The 21,754-nt window shown below is 36.3% G+C and overlaps 1 protein-coding gene across 1 annotated transcript in view; it reads left to right on the top strand.

Moving 5' to 3' along the window:
• Positions 1–8,516, top strand: part of PAPSS1 (3'-phosphoadenosine 5'-phosphosulfate synthase 1) — a 46,974-nt gene extending 38,458 nt beyond the window's left edge. Inside the window, exon 12 of the mRNA XM_085325672.1 lies at positions 1,677–8,516. Within this exon, the coding sequence (XP_085181798.1) occupies positions 1,677–1,815 (139 nt within the window). The 3' untranslated portion in view covers positions 1,816–8,516. The remainder of the gene's footprint in view (positions 1–1,676) is intronic.
• Positions 8,517–21,754: the final 13,238 nt, after the last annotated feature.

Raw genomic sequence — 21,754 nt, 5'->3', positions numbered from 1 at the left:
CTCAGACTTTGGTATTGCTGCCACATTGTAAAAAGCATGGAGAACCTTTATAGCATTTGTTTTACTGTTTTCTCTTCTAGATCAACTGAAGACTTGATTAATTTTAGAGTGAAAATAACATTTCAGGACTCTCACTTCCTCCACATCCTTTATGGAAATAGTTTTCTGCAGCAAAGGCAAAATACCTTCAAGTAGTAGTAGTGACTAGTAGGCATCTTCCTACCAAGGAACAAAATTTACAGGCACTCTTAATGCTAATGACATAACTTCCTCCCAACCCTGGCTTACATCCACTTTTTAAAGTTTTCWTATGTATGTACTTTATGTTTGGCAAAATTGAAGCATAGTATGGGCGGGGTTTTTTTGGCTTGCTGCCACATTTTTAGGAACCCAGAGTCCTGAATTGGGAGCCAGAAGAAGAAAGTACGTATGGCACTGCTGCTGTGTGAATACATACACTCTAAATAAAAAAGTTACAGAGCTGATAGTTTTGTAAAAGGGAACTGTGGAATGCTTTCTACATCTTGCTAATTTCCATACTCTTCTGAGACTATACCAGCACTTAGAGCCAAACTCTGCCCTCTGTGCACACTTGGCTCTCATTTCCATCTCAGTTATATGCATCTGAGATCAGTATTTGGCTTTTATTTCAAACAGACAAGTAAAGAATGAGTAATGGATACGTGTTGCAAATTGAGCAAACGGCATAAATAAAATTGCCATATTTAATTTAAGAATAAATCATTTTTGCTTTGGAACTCTTGGTAGGGTTCTAGTATTCTTGTCTGGGTTTGACTGTTTCACTCCTGTGAGAAGTAGGAGTTTAACTAGATTGGAGCTTTTGCTGCTTGTCTGAGATACCTGAGAAATTAATATTGATTTACATTGTCATGTTAATAAATGATAGTAAGCCTGAGTCAGGTTTATTCKTGCATCTTTCTAACTTAGATATTTTTCCAAAAAGGACAGAATTCAAAGAAGTTGTTTTCATTATTTCTTCTGTTGAACTTGTGCTTTTCTTTATTTTGAACTATCTGTTTTGTAAAGTGTATATATACATGCATGTCAGGTGGCTTGCAGTGACCCAGCTGCAGAAGCTGGGGAGACTGCCCCTAGATTCTGAGGCTTTTCACCTTCTCTTTTTCTCCAGGGAATTTYCCACCTGCTTTGCTGTGCTTTTCCCAGTTCTCTGGTACACCGAAATGAGCTTTTTCAGCCAACATGCAGTGCTGGAGTACTGCCTTGGCAGGAGGAGAAGGGAATGCAGAATAGGATGGCTGTTTGGCACAGGGCTGAGATGGGAGGTGGAAATGGTTCTCCCTTAACAGCAGTTCCCTCTTCCCTCATAGAGGAAAGATAGGCCAGATAGAAACATAGACTAAATTCAGCCCAGAGGACACCAGTTGGACCATGCTGCTAACCTCAGGAATTATCAAAGCTGTATATTGTAGAGGATGTATATTCTAAAGATTTTGTGGTATTGCTAGCCAAATGTCTGGAAATGACAGTTGCTATCTAGCTTTGTACTCCCAAGATGAAGTTTTACTCAAATATCAAAAAAAGGAACAAATATGAGCAAATCTGCCTGCAGATCCAGCTTTAAATATATTCTTTCTTTTCCCCCCCCCACCCCACCCCTTTCACTCTATCTCCTACCCCCACTTCTGCTCTCCCAGGCATGAAGACTTTGAATTTATATCAGGAACTCGCATGCGCAAACTCGCTCGAGAAGGACAGAACCCRCCGGAAGGCTTCATGGCTCCCAAGGCCTGGACTGTGCTGACAGAATACTACAAATCCTTGGAGAAGGCTTAGGCCTCTTATTAACTGCAGATCAACCTTTGACGCCTGATTTCTTAACAAGAAGGGGACCACACAGTCACCATTCGTGTTGCTTTGTTGTGGTGTCTGTCAGGAAGTTCTCTGAAAACACTCTTTCTCTCTAACTTAGTATCATTCTTTGCCTTTCCTTATGGGTTCTGTTATGTCCTGGCACCTAACTAGCTGCTGGTTTTAATGTCTTCCCTTTTATTACAGTTAATATTCTTTCAGTAGGATTTTAAAATCTTTTTTTTTATATTTTATTGCCTCTGTCCTATGAGTTCTGCAGCTGTTAAATTGATGAAGCTTTTTCACATGTTATTTAAACTGTTGGGTAGTTTTGGGTTTTAATAGTTTGTAGAAGAAGATGTAACAGTTAGGTCCTTTACAAGGGATAGATGCTCTGTAAGTGGGAAGAGTTGATAAGTTTTAAAACTATTGTAAAAGTATACTAAATCTYTTTCTCATCAGCATCTCTAGAAGCTGATGAGCTTATTAATTCCTTGCATTAATTTCTTGCAATGTGTAATCAAAAAGCAGAGTTCTTTATGCAGCATAATTAAACTTCTTATTTTTTGCTTTCTTTGTTTAGTTTTGGAGCTCAATGAGTTGTCTGGTACTTTTCTTCTGCTGTGGACCAGTAAAGTTGGAGAAGATGGTTGAGTGATGACTAGAAGAAAACACCTAGTTTTCCCTTTTAATAGATAACTAATCCAGAGTTTATTTTAACTTTTTCCCATGTACTTGCTGACATGGATGTAATATGTAGTCAGTAGGGGAACATTTTACTGATTTAATATAGCTCTTGTCAGTGTTGGGTGCCAGATATATTTTTTTTGATCCGAATACAAATGAAAAAGTGGGAGACTGAAAAAAGGAAAAAATCTTAGACCTTGGCAGTTCCTCTGGTACACATTCTTAGTTCTGAAGATTAATGCAATGAAATTGCATTTCTCTCAATGCACTAAAGGAGTAATTTTTTTCTTGATTCAGCTTTGCTTATGTGTAAGACAAAAACCAAGTACTTACAGAATTCTGAAAAAAATGAAGCTGGTTAAATCAGTATGTGGAACACTAACGGCTAAAAGAAGATACACAAAAGGAAAAGTGAAATACTTCTGTGATTTTTTTTTTTCTCATTATGTATAAAATACTATTGGGACAGTCATAAATCCCTTTGCCCTATTAGCGAGGAACTTTCCCTTACTCTTTTCACTAAAACTTACTTTTCTGTTGTTAGAGTGTGTACAGGAGAAATTGACTCAAAATTATTTTTAGCATGTTGATACAGGGCTGCTATTGAGCCTGAATGAAACATATGTTCATCTAGCTTTTGGCAGAAATTGTGGTGGGTCACACTGATGTAATGAATGAGGTGAATAGTTCTTGCAGTCTTTGTTTATTTGTTCACAGTAGTATTTGAGAGAAATACTTTGAGTATGATGTTCTTCTCTTCCTCTTGTGTTTCTTTGAAGAGTTATGTAACAAGTGTTTTTTTGATGGGATTTATACCTCTGTAAAAGAGGCAAGAAAGTAAGATGGGGTTGGGAGAAGGCAAGAGGCATACATTTCAGCTAACCACATCAGTTACTTAAGATTGCTTTAGGGATGTGCATCTTACCACCTCAGAATTGCTGAACAGATTTTCGTCAAAATTGACTTTCTTGTTTGATTGTATCAATATATAGAATATACAAAATCCAGGAGAAAGAATAAATTCCCTTGTGTGTAGCTGTTCATGCAAAACTTCAAATTTGAAGTATGAAGGTGAACAAGAGTGATCAACTGCTAAAATGTGATCGGCTGTTGGAAGTCAGAGCTTGGACTCTTTGCTGTCAGGTTTGATTCTTCTGCTAGCTGTGATGTAAGATAATATTTTGGCAGAATGGTAAAYAGATGAAAGTGGGCAGAAGTTAATGTTTTAAAAATGCCATTTGCACGATACGAAGTTAAGTCCAGAAAATAAGTGGGAGTGCTGAACATTAATATGAATCATTCTGTAGAGGTAGTATAAAAGCAGTAATGCCTGCAGGCAAATAAATACAGTGATGACAAGAAACTCTAGTTTTCTTACTTGACTGATTTGATGCTGAGGCTCTGTTGTGATGGTGCTTTGTGAGAGCTGTCSTTGTGGAGCTCTATATTTAAGAAGCCTTCAGGTTTATCCCAACTTTAAACCAATAGCCGTGACATCCTAGTGTAATTCTGATTAAGAACAGGACAGGACCATATGGTTGATTTGCAGGCAGGACTTGCTTTATGCAGTAGCACTTTCCCATGGCATATGTATTTTCACTGCACAGTTCTAATTTTCCCTTTTGTCTAACTGCCTCTTGTAAGAATTACATGAAAGAATTACCCCAGAAATGATTTTTGCCASTGTCTCTCTTTTTTTCTAGTTTTTTTCCTACCTTACCTTAGTGGATAGCAGCATCAATTGGCCAATCCTAACATTGTTTTTCATATTTGATTCAACATTAGTAATGTGCTGTGGTTTCTGAGGCTCTTCTGAGACTATAATTGGATGTCTTCCATGAGAAAGCAATAAAATTAATAAGGCAATGGTGGCTGCACCCAACCTGTCTATTCTCACACTTGTCTTTCCACACCTGCACTTTCACCAAAGGAAGTGAAATGACCTAAAGGACATGTCCTGATGTTCCTTCCCACTCCCCACCTTATGTCTACCTTGATCTTCCTTACAGAGGGACTCTTTTCTGCTTTTCCATGTACAGGATAAAGTATTACTATTATCCCTTGCTTTTTGTACAGTCCCAGGATGATGATCGACTTCTAGATGATCATTCTGATGTATCGAGCATGTGATGTACAAAAGTAATAAGATCCTAGACCCATATGATGCAGGGACAATGTGAAACCAGCTTTCCAAAATACAGAAGGATTAATGAGGTAGGTGGAGATCACCAAACCTTAATCCTTGGGGTTAAATAAGTGCTACATGCTTCACCTAGGTGAAATGATTAGTTCCAGATGACTCTGATTCCCCCAGTACACATGTGCAATTTAAGAAGAAGGCAAGTTTTCTGTAAAGAACCACAAGGCTGAGAATTTTTGTGTTATCTTCCATATGCCTATGTTAAACTAATACGAATATTCAGGATGACATTTCAAGTCAGGATCTGAGGATTAAGATGGAAAAATAGTTGATAAATGCTGAGGATGCTCGCTTCTAGCTGATCTTTTCCCCTATTTTTTTTTCATGGGGGATCTAAATGCTACCAACTCAGTAATATATCAGACACTGGTAGTATAGAATGAATAGGTCACTTTTTTTTTTTTTGACACAATATGGAGATAACCTTCTACATCTGGAATAATTCAATAAAAATTAGAAGGAAGAAATGAGTTGAAGTCTTGGATGTGGGGTGGTGGGTGGGTTCGGAAATAGAACAGGGCTATCATGGAGCTGTGTAGCCAGTACTGTAATTGGTTTGAGTGTGGACTTCCCTTGCATTTCTTATTTCTTTAACTTTCAGCAGGTTACACAGGTGGAACACACGGAGGTTTAAACTTGCTGCCTTTTTGTGCTACAACAGGCCAAAAAGTTACCTTGAACGTTCTGACCAAATACTAACAAAATAGTGCAAATCCTTTTTCCTTCCTGAAGGATTAAAGGTGTTCAGGATCACCTTCCCTTTTAAAAATTGACAGCTTCAAAGACAAGAGTGTGTGTTTGTGTCTCTTTCAATATTTACGCACACCCCTTGTGTCTCCACTGATGAACTCCTGTGCTTTTGTGTTAGACACTGTAGGAACAGAGAACAAAGCTCTCATCTCTGGTATAAATTAGCTTCCCTGTGAGTCAGAAGACAGGTTTACTGCATCCATGGCACAGACTCCAAAGACAAGGAAAGGAAAAGTCACTCCTTTTAATATAGGAGAATCCACAGGAAAAAGTGAGAGGGAGTCTGAATCTGTGTTTAACTTTGCAAGGATGTCTGTTTATCCCGCTACAGTGATTGGATTTACTCTGATACCTGAACACTGGTAAGAAGTGTGAAGGAGTAGTATTCCAGTCCTCAAGGCTGATAAAAAGTCCTTCATCACCACCCATAAAGTAATTGGGGTTTCAGCCTGGGCTGAGTTAGCTAAATTGAATGCTGGAATGAAAGCAATTTGATAGCTCAAAATTATTATTCTGGCTTATGAATTGATCTGAGGAACCTAACAAAATATCTGATTTAGATGCTGTGAGAAAGGAGTGTGACACTAGTTCCATTTCTTTCTTATTTAGAGTTTTATAAGACAGATGAGAGAATGTAGGTTGCCAAGTGTAATTTTAAAGCCTGCCACAGCCAGTTTGTTGGATGTGGGAGTTCTTTGCTGGCAGGGAAGCAGCTATTAGGGAAATGTGATTTAAAGGGAGACTGTGCTAAGGTTTCTGCTCAGCTCTGGTGTTTTACCTTGAAGGAAGCCCAAGGGCTGGCATAGCATGGCCTTTTTTAAATTTGCTTTCTCATTTCACAAAAAAATTTGATTATGAATAAACTTCTTTTTTTTAACTGGGCTTTTGAGGTGTTCATTGAAGGGTTTTCTTTGTGTCTTTTGCAAGCTTTGTGTCTGCTCTTGTGGTGTTAGGATTTTTTTTCTTTACCTTTCATTTTATTTATTCATTATTATAATTGCTTTTTTCTTCTTTATGGGAAAGTATATATATTCATGAGCCAGAATTATTCCTGCAACATTTCCAGAACTGTCTGCCCTACAAACCTCATCTTGATATCATTTTGAAGTTGAAGGGGGAATGCAACCTCACTGAAAGCTAGAAAACAGTGCTTTAAAGCCACATCTGGAATTCTTAGACAATGAAAGGCTCCGACTTAAAACAGAGAATACAGATTTTATATGCCATAAAACTCAAGGAGCCTTGAATTCAATGTAAGGACTGTCATCCAACCTTCATGTTTAAAAACCAACACCACCACCCTTTGAAGTATGACTGTAGTCATAATGCTACTTGTGTAYGTGTAAAAAGAGGAAAGCCTCATCTTTTTGCATACCCTTAAGTGGATTATGCAAAGAGTGCCTGAATCTTTCTTTTATCCTCAGCAAACAAAACAGTTTTGTCTGGAGTCCTGCACTTAGTCTAAATTGTATATCATTAAAAAAAAAACCTGCCATCTGCACTTATTTTCATCTCATAACAGCAGTTACAATGTTAAGTAAAAGGCTTGCGGTCCAGTCTGCAAGTCTTCATTTTTTTCAGAACCCCTGCAGATCTCCAGGTTTTCCATCCAGATGACTTGTCTGAATTTCTGTGGTCTAAATAATTTCTGTAATAAAGATTGATAGTAAAATTTATTGCAGAAATTGTGATGAGATAGATGAGGCCAGTATTCATATGTTAATGCTGTCTGAACAGTGTTGGTGAAAAAAACAAAGCTTTAATTCAAGAGGACAAATCTATGCTTTTTAACACAAACATTTCTCTGATTTCAGTAGCATGACTCAGAGAAAGAGAAAATATTTAGGCCTACATACTATTAGCTTGATTTTATTAACAGTCTTTTCAAAGGCTTAAGAGGGAGCCAAAGAGACACCTTGACTCTTAAACATTGGACACAAGTGTGTGATCTGTTGTAGAATGGTTGACTGCAGTCTGATAGCTCATGGAAGGTTGTTTTCAGGACTGATCATTTGACAGGGAATTTTCTTCTTTCTTTGTGGAATGTGAACGCAATATTCTACAACCTGTGAAAATAGGTATTTTGATCATTTGATTCATTTGCTTTCAAATGATGCAGACAATCATGAGTCAAGATCATGTTTAAGTGTATCTTTTCTCTAGGAAAAGCTTCAATACTATTATAGTTTATATTTAAATGATAAAATATGAAGACTATAAATAAAATATAAACAGATAATTCTATTGTACTGTGTGATAGTAGAGCGGTAAACATGCCATCAGAGTCAGCATCAAAAGTATTATTCAAAATGCTAAGTGTTATTTACACTTCACTAGAGACATTTCTAACTCCCTTGTTCATTATTTCTTCGAAGGAAAAATACTGCTGCTTCTGAGAACTGAAAATCTATTTGCCTTACTTGGTAGCTAGATGCACTTTGAATAACAGTGATTTTTAGTTTTTACTGTTTTGGTTCAAGTTTTTCTAATGCACATTCCTGAGCTTCACATTGAAGGAACTTTGCAAAGAATAGTATATGTTTAAAGTTCTTTCTTTGTCAACATCCTTGGCTGTTTTAATTATAGTAGTTTGATCATTTTTCCCCTCCAGAAAAAGTCTTATAAAGATCAATCTTACAGAGATTGGGTACAAAATTTTAATCAACTTTGAGCAGCTATAGCTGATTTCCTTTTCATACAAGCCTTTGTGCTCAGTGCTGTCCTTTATTCATGTTGAGTGGATTTCTTGTGAAACTTCATATGCTGGGGAAAAGTATCCTTTCAGAGAAAGATGTCGGACAATTCCAGGATAGCATCATTGAAACATTGACAATAAAAAGTCCCTATCTTGTAATAGCTAATTCTTTCAAAAGAATATCATTCCTTTTCTGTAATCATTGTTGGGATGTAGATGGAAATTCAAAGATACGTAGAAAGAAATGAATGTGTTTTGGTCAGTGAGTTTCTAGAAATAAAAAGGTAGCTACTTTTTCATGTTTTAGCATACTTAAATAAAAACAAACCCCCAAAAAACTACCCATAAACCCCCTGATCTACCCAGTTCGTTGCTTACTGATACGACTTAATGGGTAAGAACTTGCGTTCTCTAACTCAGACAGTTACGTTTTCAGTTGGAGCATTTTGGTGAAAGATTTTCAGGTCATTGCAAAYAATCTAGAGCAATCCTCTGTAGGACAGTTTCAAACAATGGCAACATCACATCTTTTTGTTTAGACATTAATATAATGCTATATATAGGCTTCGTCTGTATATAAACAGCTTCTCATTTCAGGCTTTTCTATGTAACCCTGTAACTAATAAAATTTAGTCTTTTGCCCATTCTTGATTTAACTAACTGTTATCCTACAAGCATCTGTAAATCTTGGAACTAATGCTGAGGAAGTAAACACCTTTCCACATTGGTTTTGTGAAGTTAACTCTGGAGGGTGTCAGCTTAACCTTAATCTTTTTAAAATGCGAGCTTGAAGAAAGATCTGACTGACTGTGGAGAAACCATGAATCTGCCTGCATTTAGAGTCTGCAGGGTATGCGCTAATTGAATAGACATCTGAATGGCTTGTATATTCCTGCTTAGATTAAACTCCATTTTATTCACATAACCTACAAGAAAGTTGCTTATGTACATTAGCTGTCTGGGTTTGTACACTACCACAAAAGCAGGTAAGAACCCAGTGAAAGTAGGACAAAAGCTCCAGAAGAGTGAAGACTAAGAAGGCAACATCCAGAGGAATGCCCTTAGGTCAAAGAAGCAGAGCAAAAAAGGAAATTAATGATAGTTGTCTCAAATGTTGACCCGTTCTTTCTCCATTGTTGTGTGTTGTTTTCCCTAATACTTACATGATGAGCAGTGTGGATCAGAGAGATTAAACTTTGTTTGCTGTTAATCTCTTATATAAGCAGTCATTCTTTGGTATTTCAAGGTAAAATTATAATAGTGAGGAAAGCCTCCTAGTTTGCAGTGTGATACAATTAAGCTGCATCTGGTAGCACTTCATTTGCAAAATGTTCACAGAACTGTTTTAACATCATCTGTGGTAGTGATGCACAAACTAGGAAGTAATCAAAAAGGCATATTCATTACAGGCTCCAATGGAAACAAAGCAAAAGGAAAGCCTGCTGTTCTCCAAGCAGAAACATACCAATCCTGTAATGGGTGCTGAGGGATGGTAAACATTAAAGCTTCAAACCAACACAGATAAAAGACTAAAGAAATTGTTTTAACTAATATTAGTCTTAATCGAGTTTCTTTCTTCAAGGGTTGATTGCCTGAAAGCTGCAAGATCAAGCTTGTTCAAAGAATTGAGTATCACTGTTCCTTGTTTTAATACTAGCTTTTCTGCTAAACTTATTTTTAGTTGACTGCACTTTTAAATTGTAAGAGGACAGAAGAGTGCCACATGAAAATGGTAAGCTTCTTATTTTAGCTTTTCCCATATTATCTAATGCAATTAATATTTTCAATCTGGTCTGAAAATGAAAAGCTGAATCTGCAGATTGATAGTTGTTATGTGTAGGCATATCTATGAGCTGTTGTCATAGTCTCTCTGTGGGACAGTTGTCCCTGTAATAATTAGATGCCATTTCCAATGGGATGATGGTAAATCTGCCCTTATTGCTTATGCTCTGGGATTAATTTAGGGGAGATGGTGGCAAATGCTGCACAGGTCTGTGAGAACATGCTGCTATGGGAACAACAGGCTTAGCAGGTTCTGGCTTTGGTTGACTTTCAAGCCACTTGGACTTTCTTTCTGCTGCAGTCTGTGCTGGCAGATACACTCTGATGTTCTGAGGTGAATGTAGATCCTGGCAAACTCATTTTATAAGTGCAAAAACAGGGCATTGCGGTTCTGTTGCAGTTGTTTCTGGACCTTGTTATGATACTGCTTAACGGGCCTTGCTATCTTGTGTAGTAGAGTGACTTAATTTAAAGATTGGAGTATTGATTGAAAACTAGCAGTTCCTGAGCAGTTTTTCACCTTTGTCTTATTTAGCAAAACTGAACGTTCTCCATAAATGCGTGTAGAAGAATTAAAGTTCTTGCAGAGTTCTGCTGAACAAACAGGGCTGTAGTGGTATTCCTCAGAATTAAATACCAGCCAGACCTGCTATTCATGTGTGATGCACTTATTTGTATTTGTTCTGATCTTCTGCCCAAATAAAAAAGCAGGAACTGCATGGGATTTAATTACAGGCTTATTTAAGCTTTCTTTTATGCAGACAGYTGTAAAGCATGTATTTATTTGAGTAAAAATTACGAGACACGATCCCTTCTACTCTCTATCTTCTCTTTTTAAGAAAAGTATCTAGCAACCAGTGTTTGTTTTCTTGCTTTTTTGTTTGTTTCCCTCTGATGGAAATGTATGGTTAGTATAATGACATCAAGCTATTGCTGTTATAAACAAAATAATTCAGTGAACTTAGTTTTTCTTTGTATATATGTCCTAAGCAAAAATATTTGCATACTGATTTGTTTGCTTCTGAGGTACCTAGTTTTATAGTGTTCTGTTTCATCTTAAGGAGTTCTTATTCCCCAGGATATATGTGAAGGAYATAAAATTAGACTGGATTCATCTTTCTGTTGTTTGATATGATTAGTTTAAATCCTATTGTAAATAATAAAAATAAAACAATAAAATTCTGTTCATTTGAATCGGTTATTTGAAATGATGTAGGTTTAATGTTCAGCAGTTTTTCATCCTTCTTTCTGAAGAACTTGTCACATCCTACTTCTGTCACTTAGGTTCTCTGGATTTATACTTAAAAGATATTTATCTTCATCAGTCATTATCCAGATTGACTTGATTTACTTGTGTGGCTTAACAAGTTCAATTAACATTAAAACAGACGCAAAACTTCAGCAGACAGTTTTTTCAGACTAAATTTGCATTCAGTTTTCACATTATGATAATTTTCTCCTTTACTGGGGATGTGCACCAGAAATGCTAGCCCATTTCCACAGGACAAGCTGCCTTCTGTTGAGCAAGGTGCATGGAGAAATCCTGTTGCTAGATGAGTTTTATCTTAACTTCTGGTTAAGAGGTGAGTTTATTACTAATTCTTTACAGTCTGCAGAATTAAYTGAGTAGAGCTCTAGTGCTATATGTTATTTAATAGGAATCACATTGTAAGAAATACAATAAAGTCCTTTTTAAAAAGTGTGTGTGCAATGTAAAGCAAGATTTCTTGGATAATGAGGTGACAATTGAGGCATGTATTTTTCTTTAATGTTGTTCATGTTCAAGAGGTCTTTAACATATTTGTGTGTGTCCGTATATACATGTATATATACAGCTATATAGAGAGAAATATAAAAAGAGAGAAAGTATCTTAACCACAACATATGTTTCAGTTGAGTCTCATCTGTGTTCTTCAGTGACAAAGCCACATATGATCCTTTTTGGGATTGCAGGCCAGTGCAGATATGGAAGAAAGAGCTGGATTCCATGCTGCTTACTCAGMCAACCAGTTGCATACAGTCTGATTATTTTGTGTACAGGACAGGTGCATAGCCTCTGACAGAAATAACATTGTATTATTTTTTTTCTTTGAGATTAAAGGAGCATAGAGAATATTATCTGAATTTCTCACTTTAGTTGTCAAAATTATATAGCTAAACTTCGAGYGATGCATTGTTGATTCAGAATGTGAACTGTCTTGAATTGCCTTCTGAACGTGATTTTTCTTCTTGCTGACCATACAAGAAGAAAAGAGGCTGATTGACTAATGTGACCTTATAAGTAGGTACCTGTTTAGGTGGTTAAGCTAGGAAAGAATATATTTGTCCTTAAAGAGAGCTGCGTTTTACGTTAATGAGTAGTGATAATCCCAAAGTCAACACACAACGAGACTGATCTCTAAGGATGAAATGAAACGTTTGTCCTTCTTATATCCAATTTTTGATTTTAGCTTGTTTGAAAATTAATTTAGCGGTCTTTCTCCTTCCTTTTCAGCAGTCAAATACAGTATAACGCCWATGGGGTGGAAAATGTGACCTATATGTAGTGTGTATTTTCAAATCCCCAAGTTAATAAATATGTAAGAAACAAAAGATGAATGGATGAAAAGCTTCCCACATCCCAACTGGAAGTTGTAGCATGGATCTTCATTGTTTCCCAGTTGATTTCTCTTAATTTAGTTGGGGGGACAGGGAAAGGGAATCTTCTTTTTAGCATAGTGCCCTGTCTGCTCAGAGAAGCATACTCAGTGCGGCTTTGCTTTAGCTGAACAGTGCATGTACAATGACAGAGCAGTTAATTGTGCTGAGAAAAGTTTTCCTGTTAAGCCAAAGATAAATAGACTTTACCTGCTGTTAGCTTTTACCACTATTCAGGATTTCACAAAGGCTGTTTTAAATGGAAAGAAAGCTCTTAATTTCTTTTCTCTTGTAATATGTAGGATAGAAAAATCATGGTTTGAATTACCTTTCTGTTCATGCTAAACACAGTGAGGAAAAGTTTGCTTTTAACCTTAATTTAATCACTTGATGAAACGCTGTTATTTTAAGAGGCAAATTCCACTTTAAATCAGTGGGGAGTTCTGTGAGACCTAAGCTATGAGCTGGAACCGTGTTCCATGCTTAAGAATTTTTTTCTATTTGAACCATTGGCAAACCAAGGACATTACATCCCTGATGATACAAAGGTATTTTTCTCTGTGTGAAGTTTTTATGATTAAGCTATAGCTCAAGATTTAACAGGTGTTGGTTGTCCTTTTCTCTTACGCCAGAGTGTTCTGAATGTATTAATGAGAAAATGCTTCATACCTGAAGGAAGTGGGAAAGCAAAAAATCTCACAAATGTACTCAGTGCTTTTTTTTAATTATTTTTATTTTTTTTAAAAAAAGCTCTTTGTTTTTTTTTTTACTATGCTATGTAACGGAGTTGTCATGAATTAAAAATAATCCAAGAACTGAATTGGCAGATCATACTGGAAAGAAAAGGGTCATGTACAATAGACTGTAACCTCTGGAAAAAGAAATTGAGATAGTTGCTGGAATCAGTTTAGCCTGTGATCCCTGTAGTCCATCCATGGCCCTTTCCCAACTTTTCTTGTTGCTCTTCCATCGACCCAATTTCCCTCCCCATTTTAATTTGTTTTGGTTTTTTATTTTGTTCTATTGTGGCCCATAATTGTGTATTCTCGGATGATTATGGTTCAGAGGTACAAAACTTGTCCATGGAACTCTAGTATTTGCTGAAGTAACGTTTTCTGCACTTAACCAATGTGCTAGCACTAGATGTCCTTCATTTATTTTACCTTTATTTTTTAATTACTTCAGAATGTATGTCATTCAAATACCTTATTTTTCAGCTCTCTTTTCCCCCTTTTTAAATTTTGTATGTAAATCTTTGGGAATGGATAAAGAAAACTTTATCGATTAACAACAGAGGCTATAGAGCATTTTTAGAATCACAGCATAACATGACTAATGGGTATTAAAAAGGAACTCTTTGCTTGGCAGTGTGATGCTTTGCTAGCTTTGAGTGCAGTGATGAAATCTATCTCTGTACAGAAGGCTAATGCAGGGGTTAGTTACCACTTTTGGGGAAAGTATGCTGGTAGAAATGGATGTTGCTCTACTGACTTCACAGGGGCAAAGCAGATTTAAACGTTTGGATTTGGCTCAGAAACTTGATCTGTGGAAGGTCCTTGCAAGTTCAAGTGAAGAACAGGCCTTTGAGTTTAGTTTTTCACATTAGCGTGAGTTTTACCCTGGATGTATGGATTATCCTACAAAAAAGGCCTTCATCAGCTTTTGCCATATGGCTAAAACATACCTACATATTTTTTCTGTTACCTCCAGGCACTGTGAAGCAGCTGGTATTAATGAATAAAAATAGGCAGCAAAATCATGGCATGTGGTTGCTAGAAGGAACAATTTATAACCACGAGTCCTGTGGATTACTAGAAAGAAGAAGGGGAAAAAAACTAAACATATGACCTCTGAAAGCGTATGTGAACTCTAAATTTCATCTGCATCTTCAGCACCTGTATTGCTTAAGGCAACAGAATAGAGGACTGATGAGCAAGTATTAATTCTATTCTATTACTGAAAATTGTGGAGAAGGGAATTTGAGCCTTGGAGTGGTGTGGTGGTTTTGGTTTTCTTTTTTAAACACAACTATTGTAGTTTCTCTTCTAACTGACCTTAGTATGAAGATATTCATAAATTCCTGGAGAGTTTCAGAAGAGATGTTTTGCTTTTTGTGTCTCAGAGTAAATGTAATATAACTAACAAGTTGAGCCTCAGAGGGTGGATGAAGATGACTTACTTAAACAAGAGCTCATGATTTTGCATTTATTTCATAGCTCTGGGTTAGAATTTTACTTTTTGAAGAAATAAAGCTGACCTTCCTTGACTTAAAGAGCAGTGACAAAATGTTGTATTTTAATATTTCAAGAAATGATTTTAATACCTGTTAGTGTTTCATTACTGATAGTTATCATGCTCAATGGAGGAGCTGCAGACTTTCTTTGCACCTTCACTGAGGCTGTGCTTGTGCTTATTTTCCCTTTTTTAAAATGTGTTTGCAGTTTATGTGCTAGTGAATTTCTCATTAATTTCTCATAAAGGCAGTGGTTCAAACGGGGAGGGTCAATATGGGATGCAAAGCCTATAGAATTGGAATTCTAAACAGCGTTATGACACTGTAGTAGAAAAAAGTGCTGAAACTTAATTTTTGGTGAGACTAAAATGGCTAGTGCATTTCTAGATTTTGTAACAGGGAACAGGAGTGGCAAGAGGTAGGGGGTGATTCTATTCTACAGCCTGTAAAAGACTGGCACCAGAATACCATCTTAGGTTTCCCCTGGCAGGGAAAGATCAAAATAAATGTGGAACTGGAAGATATTTTACAGAAAGATGTTTAAAATTCTCCATTTACTGAATTTATTCTAAAAGAAACTGAGGAGATGCCCAAGTTAGGTTAAAGCTGGGGAGGAACTTGAGCTCCTTGATCTAGAGAAATACGCAGCAAGAGCCCATGTCTCAAAGCTAGTCAGAGAAATTCGAATGGGAAAGAAGGCATTGTTTTGTAGTGAGAGTTGTTACCAATCGGAAAGAAATACTAGAGAAGCAATAGATTTTTCTCTCTCTCTCTCTCTCTTTTTTTTTTTTTTTAACACAAAGGTGTTCTAGCCAAGCAAAACTGAGAATAATATTAAGAAAGTGAAATACTATAGTTAAGAGAAGGGGCTATACAAAAGTATACAGTTGGTCCAGAAGATGGTTCCTCTACTGAATATGTTCATCTGCACTATCATTTGTCCTGAATGAGAAGTTCTCTTTCTACATGTGGCAGTCTGGCACTGAAGCGACAAAGGTATGTGACTTAGAGAAGCATTTAGCAGTAACTAAATTCTTCTTCCTTATAAGGTTGAGGGGAACATAAGCAAACTAATGAGGTCAGAAGCAAAATAACGTATTTCCTGAGGATGCTGCTTGATGGAGCTCTGAACTCCGGAAGAGTCAACAGGGGTAAATGCCTAGTGGTTTTGTGGCTTTGTTACAGATACGGAAATCGTAAACAGCAGTAGTCGGGGCACTGTGATTCTTTTGGCAGGCAGGCAAAACTAATGAGAATTCTAGTGAAAATTTCACAATCAAAACCCCTTGAATTATGTTGCAGCTATTTTAAATTGTTTCAAAGCTCAGTGCAGGGGATTATTCTCAAGCTTAGGTTTTTGTTCACCCATCGCTGTTGGTAATGGCCTATTAGATGTTTGGAAATATATATATTATTAACTAGTATTATCCATTAGGCATTTCMATTTGGCAAACATGAAATTCTTGTGTATGAATGGTTCTAATATGACTGCTTTGGCTTTGAGTTTGAAAGAGATGATCACCTGCAGTTCTTGCAGTTTTCCAGTGTCAGTAACTTATTTGCTCTGAATGTCAGACCAACCTTAATGCTTGAGTGTCYGTGGGAGACGCATCTTGATTTCAGTAAGAAATGTATAAGGACAGGAGGTGCTTTTTATTTAGCTGTCTCTTCAAAGCCTAATCATAATAGAAGATGTACTGGTGGAAAAAAATTAAAAATTACTTTAAGAAAATTAGTCTTTCTTGTAACAAAATATTAATATGAGCCTTGAACAAAAAAAGCTGTTTATAAAGGCAGAAATATAAATCTGTGGTAGTGGGGGATTTTAAAACTGTTTAGAGTTGGAGTGTTCTTATTCAAAGGTTCTGCATTTTTGCCAGGCAAATTAAATTCCTAAGCTCCCACATGTGAGGCATTTCTAATTATACCCAGCTGAAACTTAGCATGCCAGCTGCCTGCCCTGATTGCTGTGTTTTTGTTACTGGGGCTAGGTTGGAACTTCTGATTTTTGGAAAAATCTTGCCCCACAAATGGCAAATTATTCCTCATTGTGATTTAAAACAAACAAAATCCTTGAGTGTTTTATGTCAAGTAGTACGACTCTTTCCCTCTCTTAATATATTGATAATAATGTTTTGAAGTGGAAATGCTGCATGATAGAACAACTTACAGTGTACAAAGCCTCTCCCAAATTAAAGGGCTTGATCTCTCACTTGCAGAGATCAATGGTGCGAACATGTAAACTCGTAGTAGAAAGCAGTGATGTGAACACAGAGTGCAAGCTGCTTCCTGGAAATTGCTCATGTGCAAGTTACTAGTTCTGCTGCCTTGTGGTAAGTTACTTCTCTTTCAAGATGAGTAACCTCAGTTAAATGCGAGTATCTGTGGTCCTTTGGGGAGCAGTAGGCTTGCTGTGACCTTGGAGTCCAGCTTATACCACCAGTGTTGTTATCTGGTAGTGGGTAATGTGAGTAAATGTAGACAATTTCTGCATCAAAATCTTGGGGCCTATCTACTCTGTTATGCCAGTTTGATGGTACTATTTGTTACAGTGAGAGTTGCAACAGTGTCAATAGAGAGAGGAAAGAAAATAGTGCATGTCCTTGCATGGTTKTGACACATTCCTGTTTGATCCGAGCAAAAACTTCAACATATTTTTGCATTGCAAACACTGTTTACAGGGAATTTAAGCATCTGTGTTGCTAACTTGACTGGCATTATACGTTATCCTCAGTTAATCAGAGCCCTTTATTAAAATCCTGAGAGTTCTGAAGTATAGATCTGAATATCACCATTAGTGCCACTGGCAGGTCAAATTAAAAAAAGAAAATGTGCATCTCAAACCGCCTAAGCTTGGAGATGATAATTTCTTGGAGTTTTTCAAACCTATCATATGCATGTGTATTCAGGCATGTAGGCATATGCATTCACAACTGCAGGATTGTATTGCATTTGCTATTTAAGGAGTGGATAGTTAGCTGGCAGAAAATGAAGGGTATATAAAATTACACTGCCGTTTTCATTGAAGGTGTGTATGTATCATATCATTGCCTACTAAAATCTCCTCACATCTGAACTGGTATCAACTACCCTGTTCTGTATACTTACCCAGAAGGAATACAGTTGGTTAAATGTGCTATTAATTCTGAAAAACAAACTTACTTTTTGACATAGAATCTGCTATGTTATTTAGAAGTACATGTATTAAGATACCTATAAAAATATAGATAAACTATTATATACTTCTCATATACATGAACTTACTAGCCCAGTTTTCTGTATTCAGTCTCCTGTAAAGTCTGTGCGGGGTGAATTTGGTAATATATCTATTCATGCTTTTAAATTATTGCCTGAAGATAACAAGTTTAAATCTATGGTACAAAAGGTGCTGTTGTTATATCAAATTGCTGAAGGTGATGGGAATTACAGAAATCTCTGACTGTTCTATTGCTAGCATACATTGCATGTACCTGTTGAAATGATGCAGTCAGAGTTACCTGGGAAGCAGCCTGCCAAGGCCTTATAGCTCTACTTTCTGAACCATAGAAAAAAAAAAAAGCAAGATAAGAAAATATGATAATAAGCCATCCTGTGATGAAAATAAATGCTGAGTACATTTGATATCCTGTCTTTAGAACTATAAAGTTTTTCCTCTGTTTTCTTTCCATGCTTGAAAGAGGACTATGCTCTCGCTTACCCTGAGAACAATATCTGAGGAGCTGATTTTATTAATCTTGATAAGACATGCTAGATACTGTTACGGCAGGAGGTCATGAGCTGGATCCATTAATCTTACTACAAACTGCATAGTTTTGTTTGTGAATTAACTAACTCAGGAGAACTTATTCTACTGTATGCAAAATTAATTGAGTAAACAATGTGTAGTCTTCTCTGATACAGGAATTTTATACAATTCAGATGATTTTAAAAAAATCTTAAGACTTCTTAAATCTTTTAATGACTAAGGGAGACTTTCTCCTTTTCTGTACGATGAGAACAGTTTAATCCTTTCCCCAGAAAGCCTGTCTTCTAAAGAATTTCTTTATCAATTCTATCTGTGTCTTGGTATTATGTAAGTTAATGAGTCCTTAGGCTATAATAAATATTGGTTAACTGATCTTTTAAAATTACAGTTTAGATAACTTGTTTTCAACCAAAAGTTGTTTGTAAATGAAACAAATATAAWTCTTGTTTTTTGTTTATTACTCATGAAATTGATTCGTTTTTTCCATAAAAATCAGATCAATAAGACCTGACAGTGGACTGAGAAGTAAACATATCTCATTCATCATATCGGGTCTTGGTAAAAGAGCAACACATGCAAGAGTGCTAAAACTTCAATATCATAATATTGAAGATTCAGCTTGATTATGAAGTTTGAACCTTTTAAAGGCATTTCTATAATAAGTAAACATCTCTGAATCTGTGCCTGGTCGTCTTTCTGATTAAGACAAAGCATCTATTAAGACTAAGCATCCAAATCCAAGTTCCTTAGAAGAGAACTGATAGACTCCTAAGACCCTGGTAAAGTAAAATACTAGGATCTCTCACTGGATTTCCTACTTAAAATTATGAATGTTTTTAATTCATTCTTTTTCATTTGGGCTTAAGCTCTTAAGTGAAAAGTATGCTGAAAAGGTCTTGGGAATCCTGGTGAACATCAGAACCCAGAAAGTATTCACATAGAAAAACAATTAAGAAAATAACCATGATCTGTATTGACTTCATTTTAAAAATGTGAATTAATCTTACTCATTTGAATAATATTTATTTCAGAGATTCAGAAATGCTTTTTCATTACTCAAATAAGTAAACTGTGTACTTTTTTTTTTCTAGGTACTGAGCAAGCTGGATTCAAAGTAAGATCTTTATAATTCCTTAAATTCACTAGGACAAAATTGGCTTCAAAGTAATGGATCGGGTCCTGTGTAGTATATATTGTCCATTCTTGTTGAACCTAATAGTAGTAATTCAAGTTATTCTGTATAGTAATAACAACAACAAGTTAATCAACAGATCATCATACGTCATACTAATGCATCATACACATACTGATTTCCAAAGGAAATTAAGTTCACATTTTTTTCTGAATGACTTCTTTGAGGTTTTAGCACAGTTAACTGATTTGCCTTATAAACAACTGTTCCTACCAATTTTCTCCCTTTTTAGGTGTAAGACAATATTGACTAACAGCAGTTCTTTCTGATTCCCTTGTTATTGTGATCATGGGGAGTATAGCTTTTTTCATCTGGAGGACTCGGACCCCAGTTGCAGATTGAATTTTGCTCTTGAAGCAGGAGTGGTTTGGCTGATTAACACTCATCTCAACCACGGGATAAGAATGTAATAGAAATGTCAGTAGATTAATCAGCCTAAATCTATTACAGTAGAGTTGTATACCTTTTTATTTTTGGAGTTCTTTATATTTCTTATGAGAAGTGTAGACTTGCATCTCTGTGCACTGAGGTTGGGAGTTCCAACACTAAAGGATTTGTTAATGGTCACAGAAGAATTTTCTCCCTTGACACCATTCATATCAAGATTACAATTTTAAAGATGACCAAGTAAACTAGAAACATGATCTCTTCAGGGAATGTAATATTCCAGATTTCTGAGGAAAGAGTGAAACTTTTCTAGAAAAGATAAACCTGTTTATTCATTTTCAAACAAACATGGTGCAGAACCATGAAGCCTAAGCATGATCCCCTCTCTTCCTGAGGGACTGGCTTAGCATATATCTGTTGGTTTTAACACATTTTCTTTTAATAAACGGTCTTTAATGGCCTAATTCTTCAGTTGATTGCCTGACTAAACATAGTCAGTGGGAACTAAACTTGACTTGGAGGAAGTTACTTTGCTAGGCTTGTGGCAGATTAGTTCCTGAGCTCTGGCCCAAAAAAGCAGGACTAAACTTGAGACCATCTTATAGCTTGGATTTATATTAAGTGAATTTGCAAAACAAATAGAGACACAACAATAGAGAATCTTATTCTCTATTTGACAACTACTTTCTTGAGTATTCTGATATACTGTGCCAGATACCTTTTGGGCTTGAATTTTGTTTGGGCTGGCTGAACCAGAGAGCAAACTGTGAGTAATGCATCAAAACCAAAGCCAGGTTCAGCATTTGGCAGCTTTAAAACACGGCAGAGTTAAACTCATATTATATATGAATATTGAGAATATAGCACATCGGCCATTAGTTATTTCGGCATTAAATAGGAATAATTGAGAACGCATGTTAGAAATACTGTTACAAACCCTTCTAGCCACCATTTTATTGGGGGGGTGGAATTGCAGAGACTGAAAACATGGTGCAAGTGGAGAAGTGTTTAGGAGTTACACTGAAACTTTTCAATATAGCTTAAAGGTGAGAAAGGTAAGGACAAAAGAAGTGAAATAATTTCCTGAGAGGTAAGGCAAAAAGTGAGATGTCAACAAGCAAGATGTTTGGCAGGATCATCCATTTTTTTTCAGAGAGCCTCAGAAAGACAGGGACTGAACCATTTGCTTTTTTCACTTTGGCAGGAAGACCTATTTATTCAAGAGCCCATTCATGTCAACAGAAAGATTTCTAGAATTATTTTTTTTCCATGAGCAACAGGACGTGGACATCAGTTGCAGTGAGTAGGCTGTTACTTTGCAAGTGATGTGGAGGATTTCTAGATGAATTAAAGGATAGAATTTAATGGGTCAGGCATCGTTAGTCCATGAAGTTACTGTCTCAGTAATAATTATGCAAGATTTTATGTAACTAGTACAATGAATATTGGTAATCTTTTAACCCGTTTTTTGATGGTGAGCCTTAAACCTTGGTGAAGTTTGCATCAAGGGCTTGAACGGTTCATTCTTACCTATGCAGTGTCTGTGGAAGTCCTCTGTACTTACAACAAATGGCCTTATTCAGTGGTTTGTGTGTTTAATATGGATTGATACAAGR

This window comes from Rhea americana, unplaced genomic scaffold (assembly GCF_003343005.1).
Source record: "Rhea americana isolate MKP2758 unplaced genomic scaffold, rheAme1 scaffold_99, whole genome shotgun sequence".
Taxonomy (NCBI): Eukaryota; Metazoa; Chordata; class Aves; order Rheiformes; family Rheidae; genus Rhea; species Rhea americana.
This window is presented reverse-complemented; position numbering and strand designations above follow the sequence as displayed.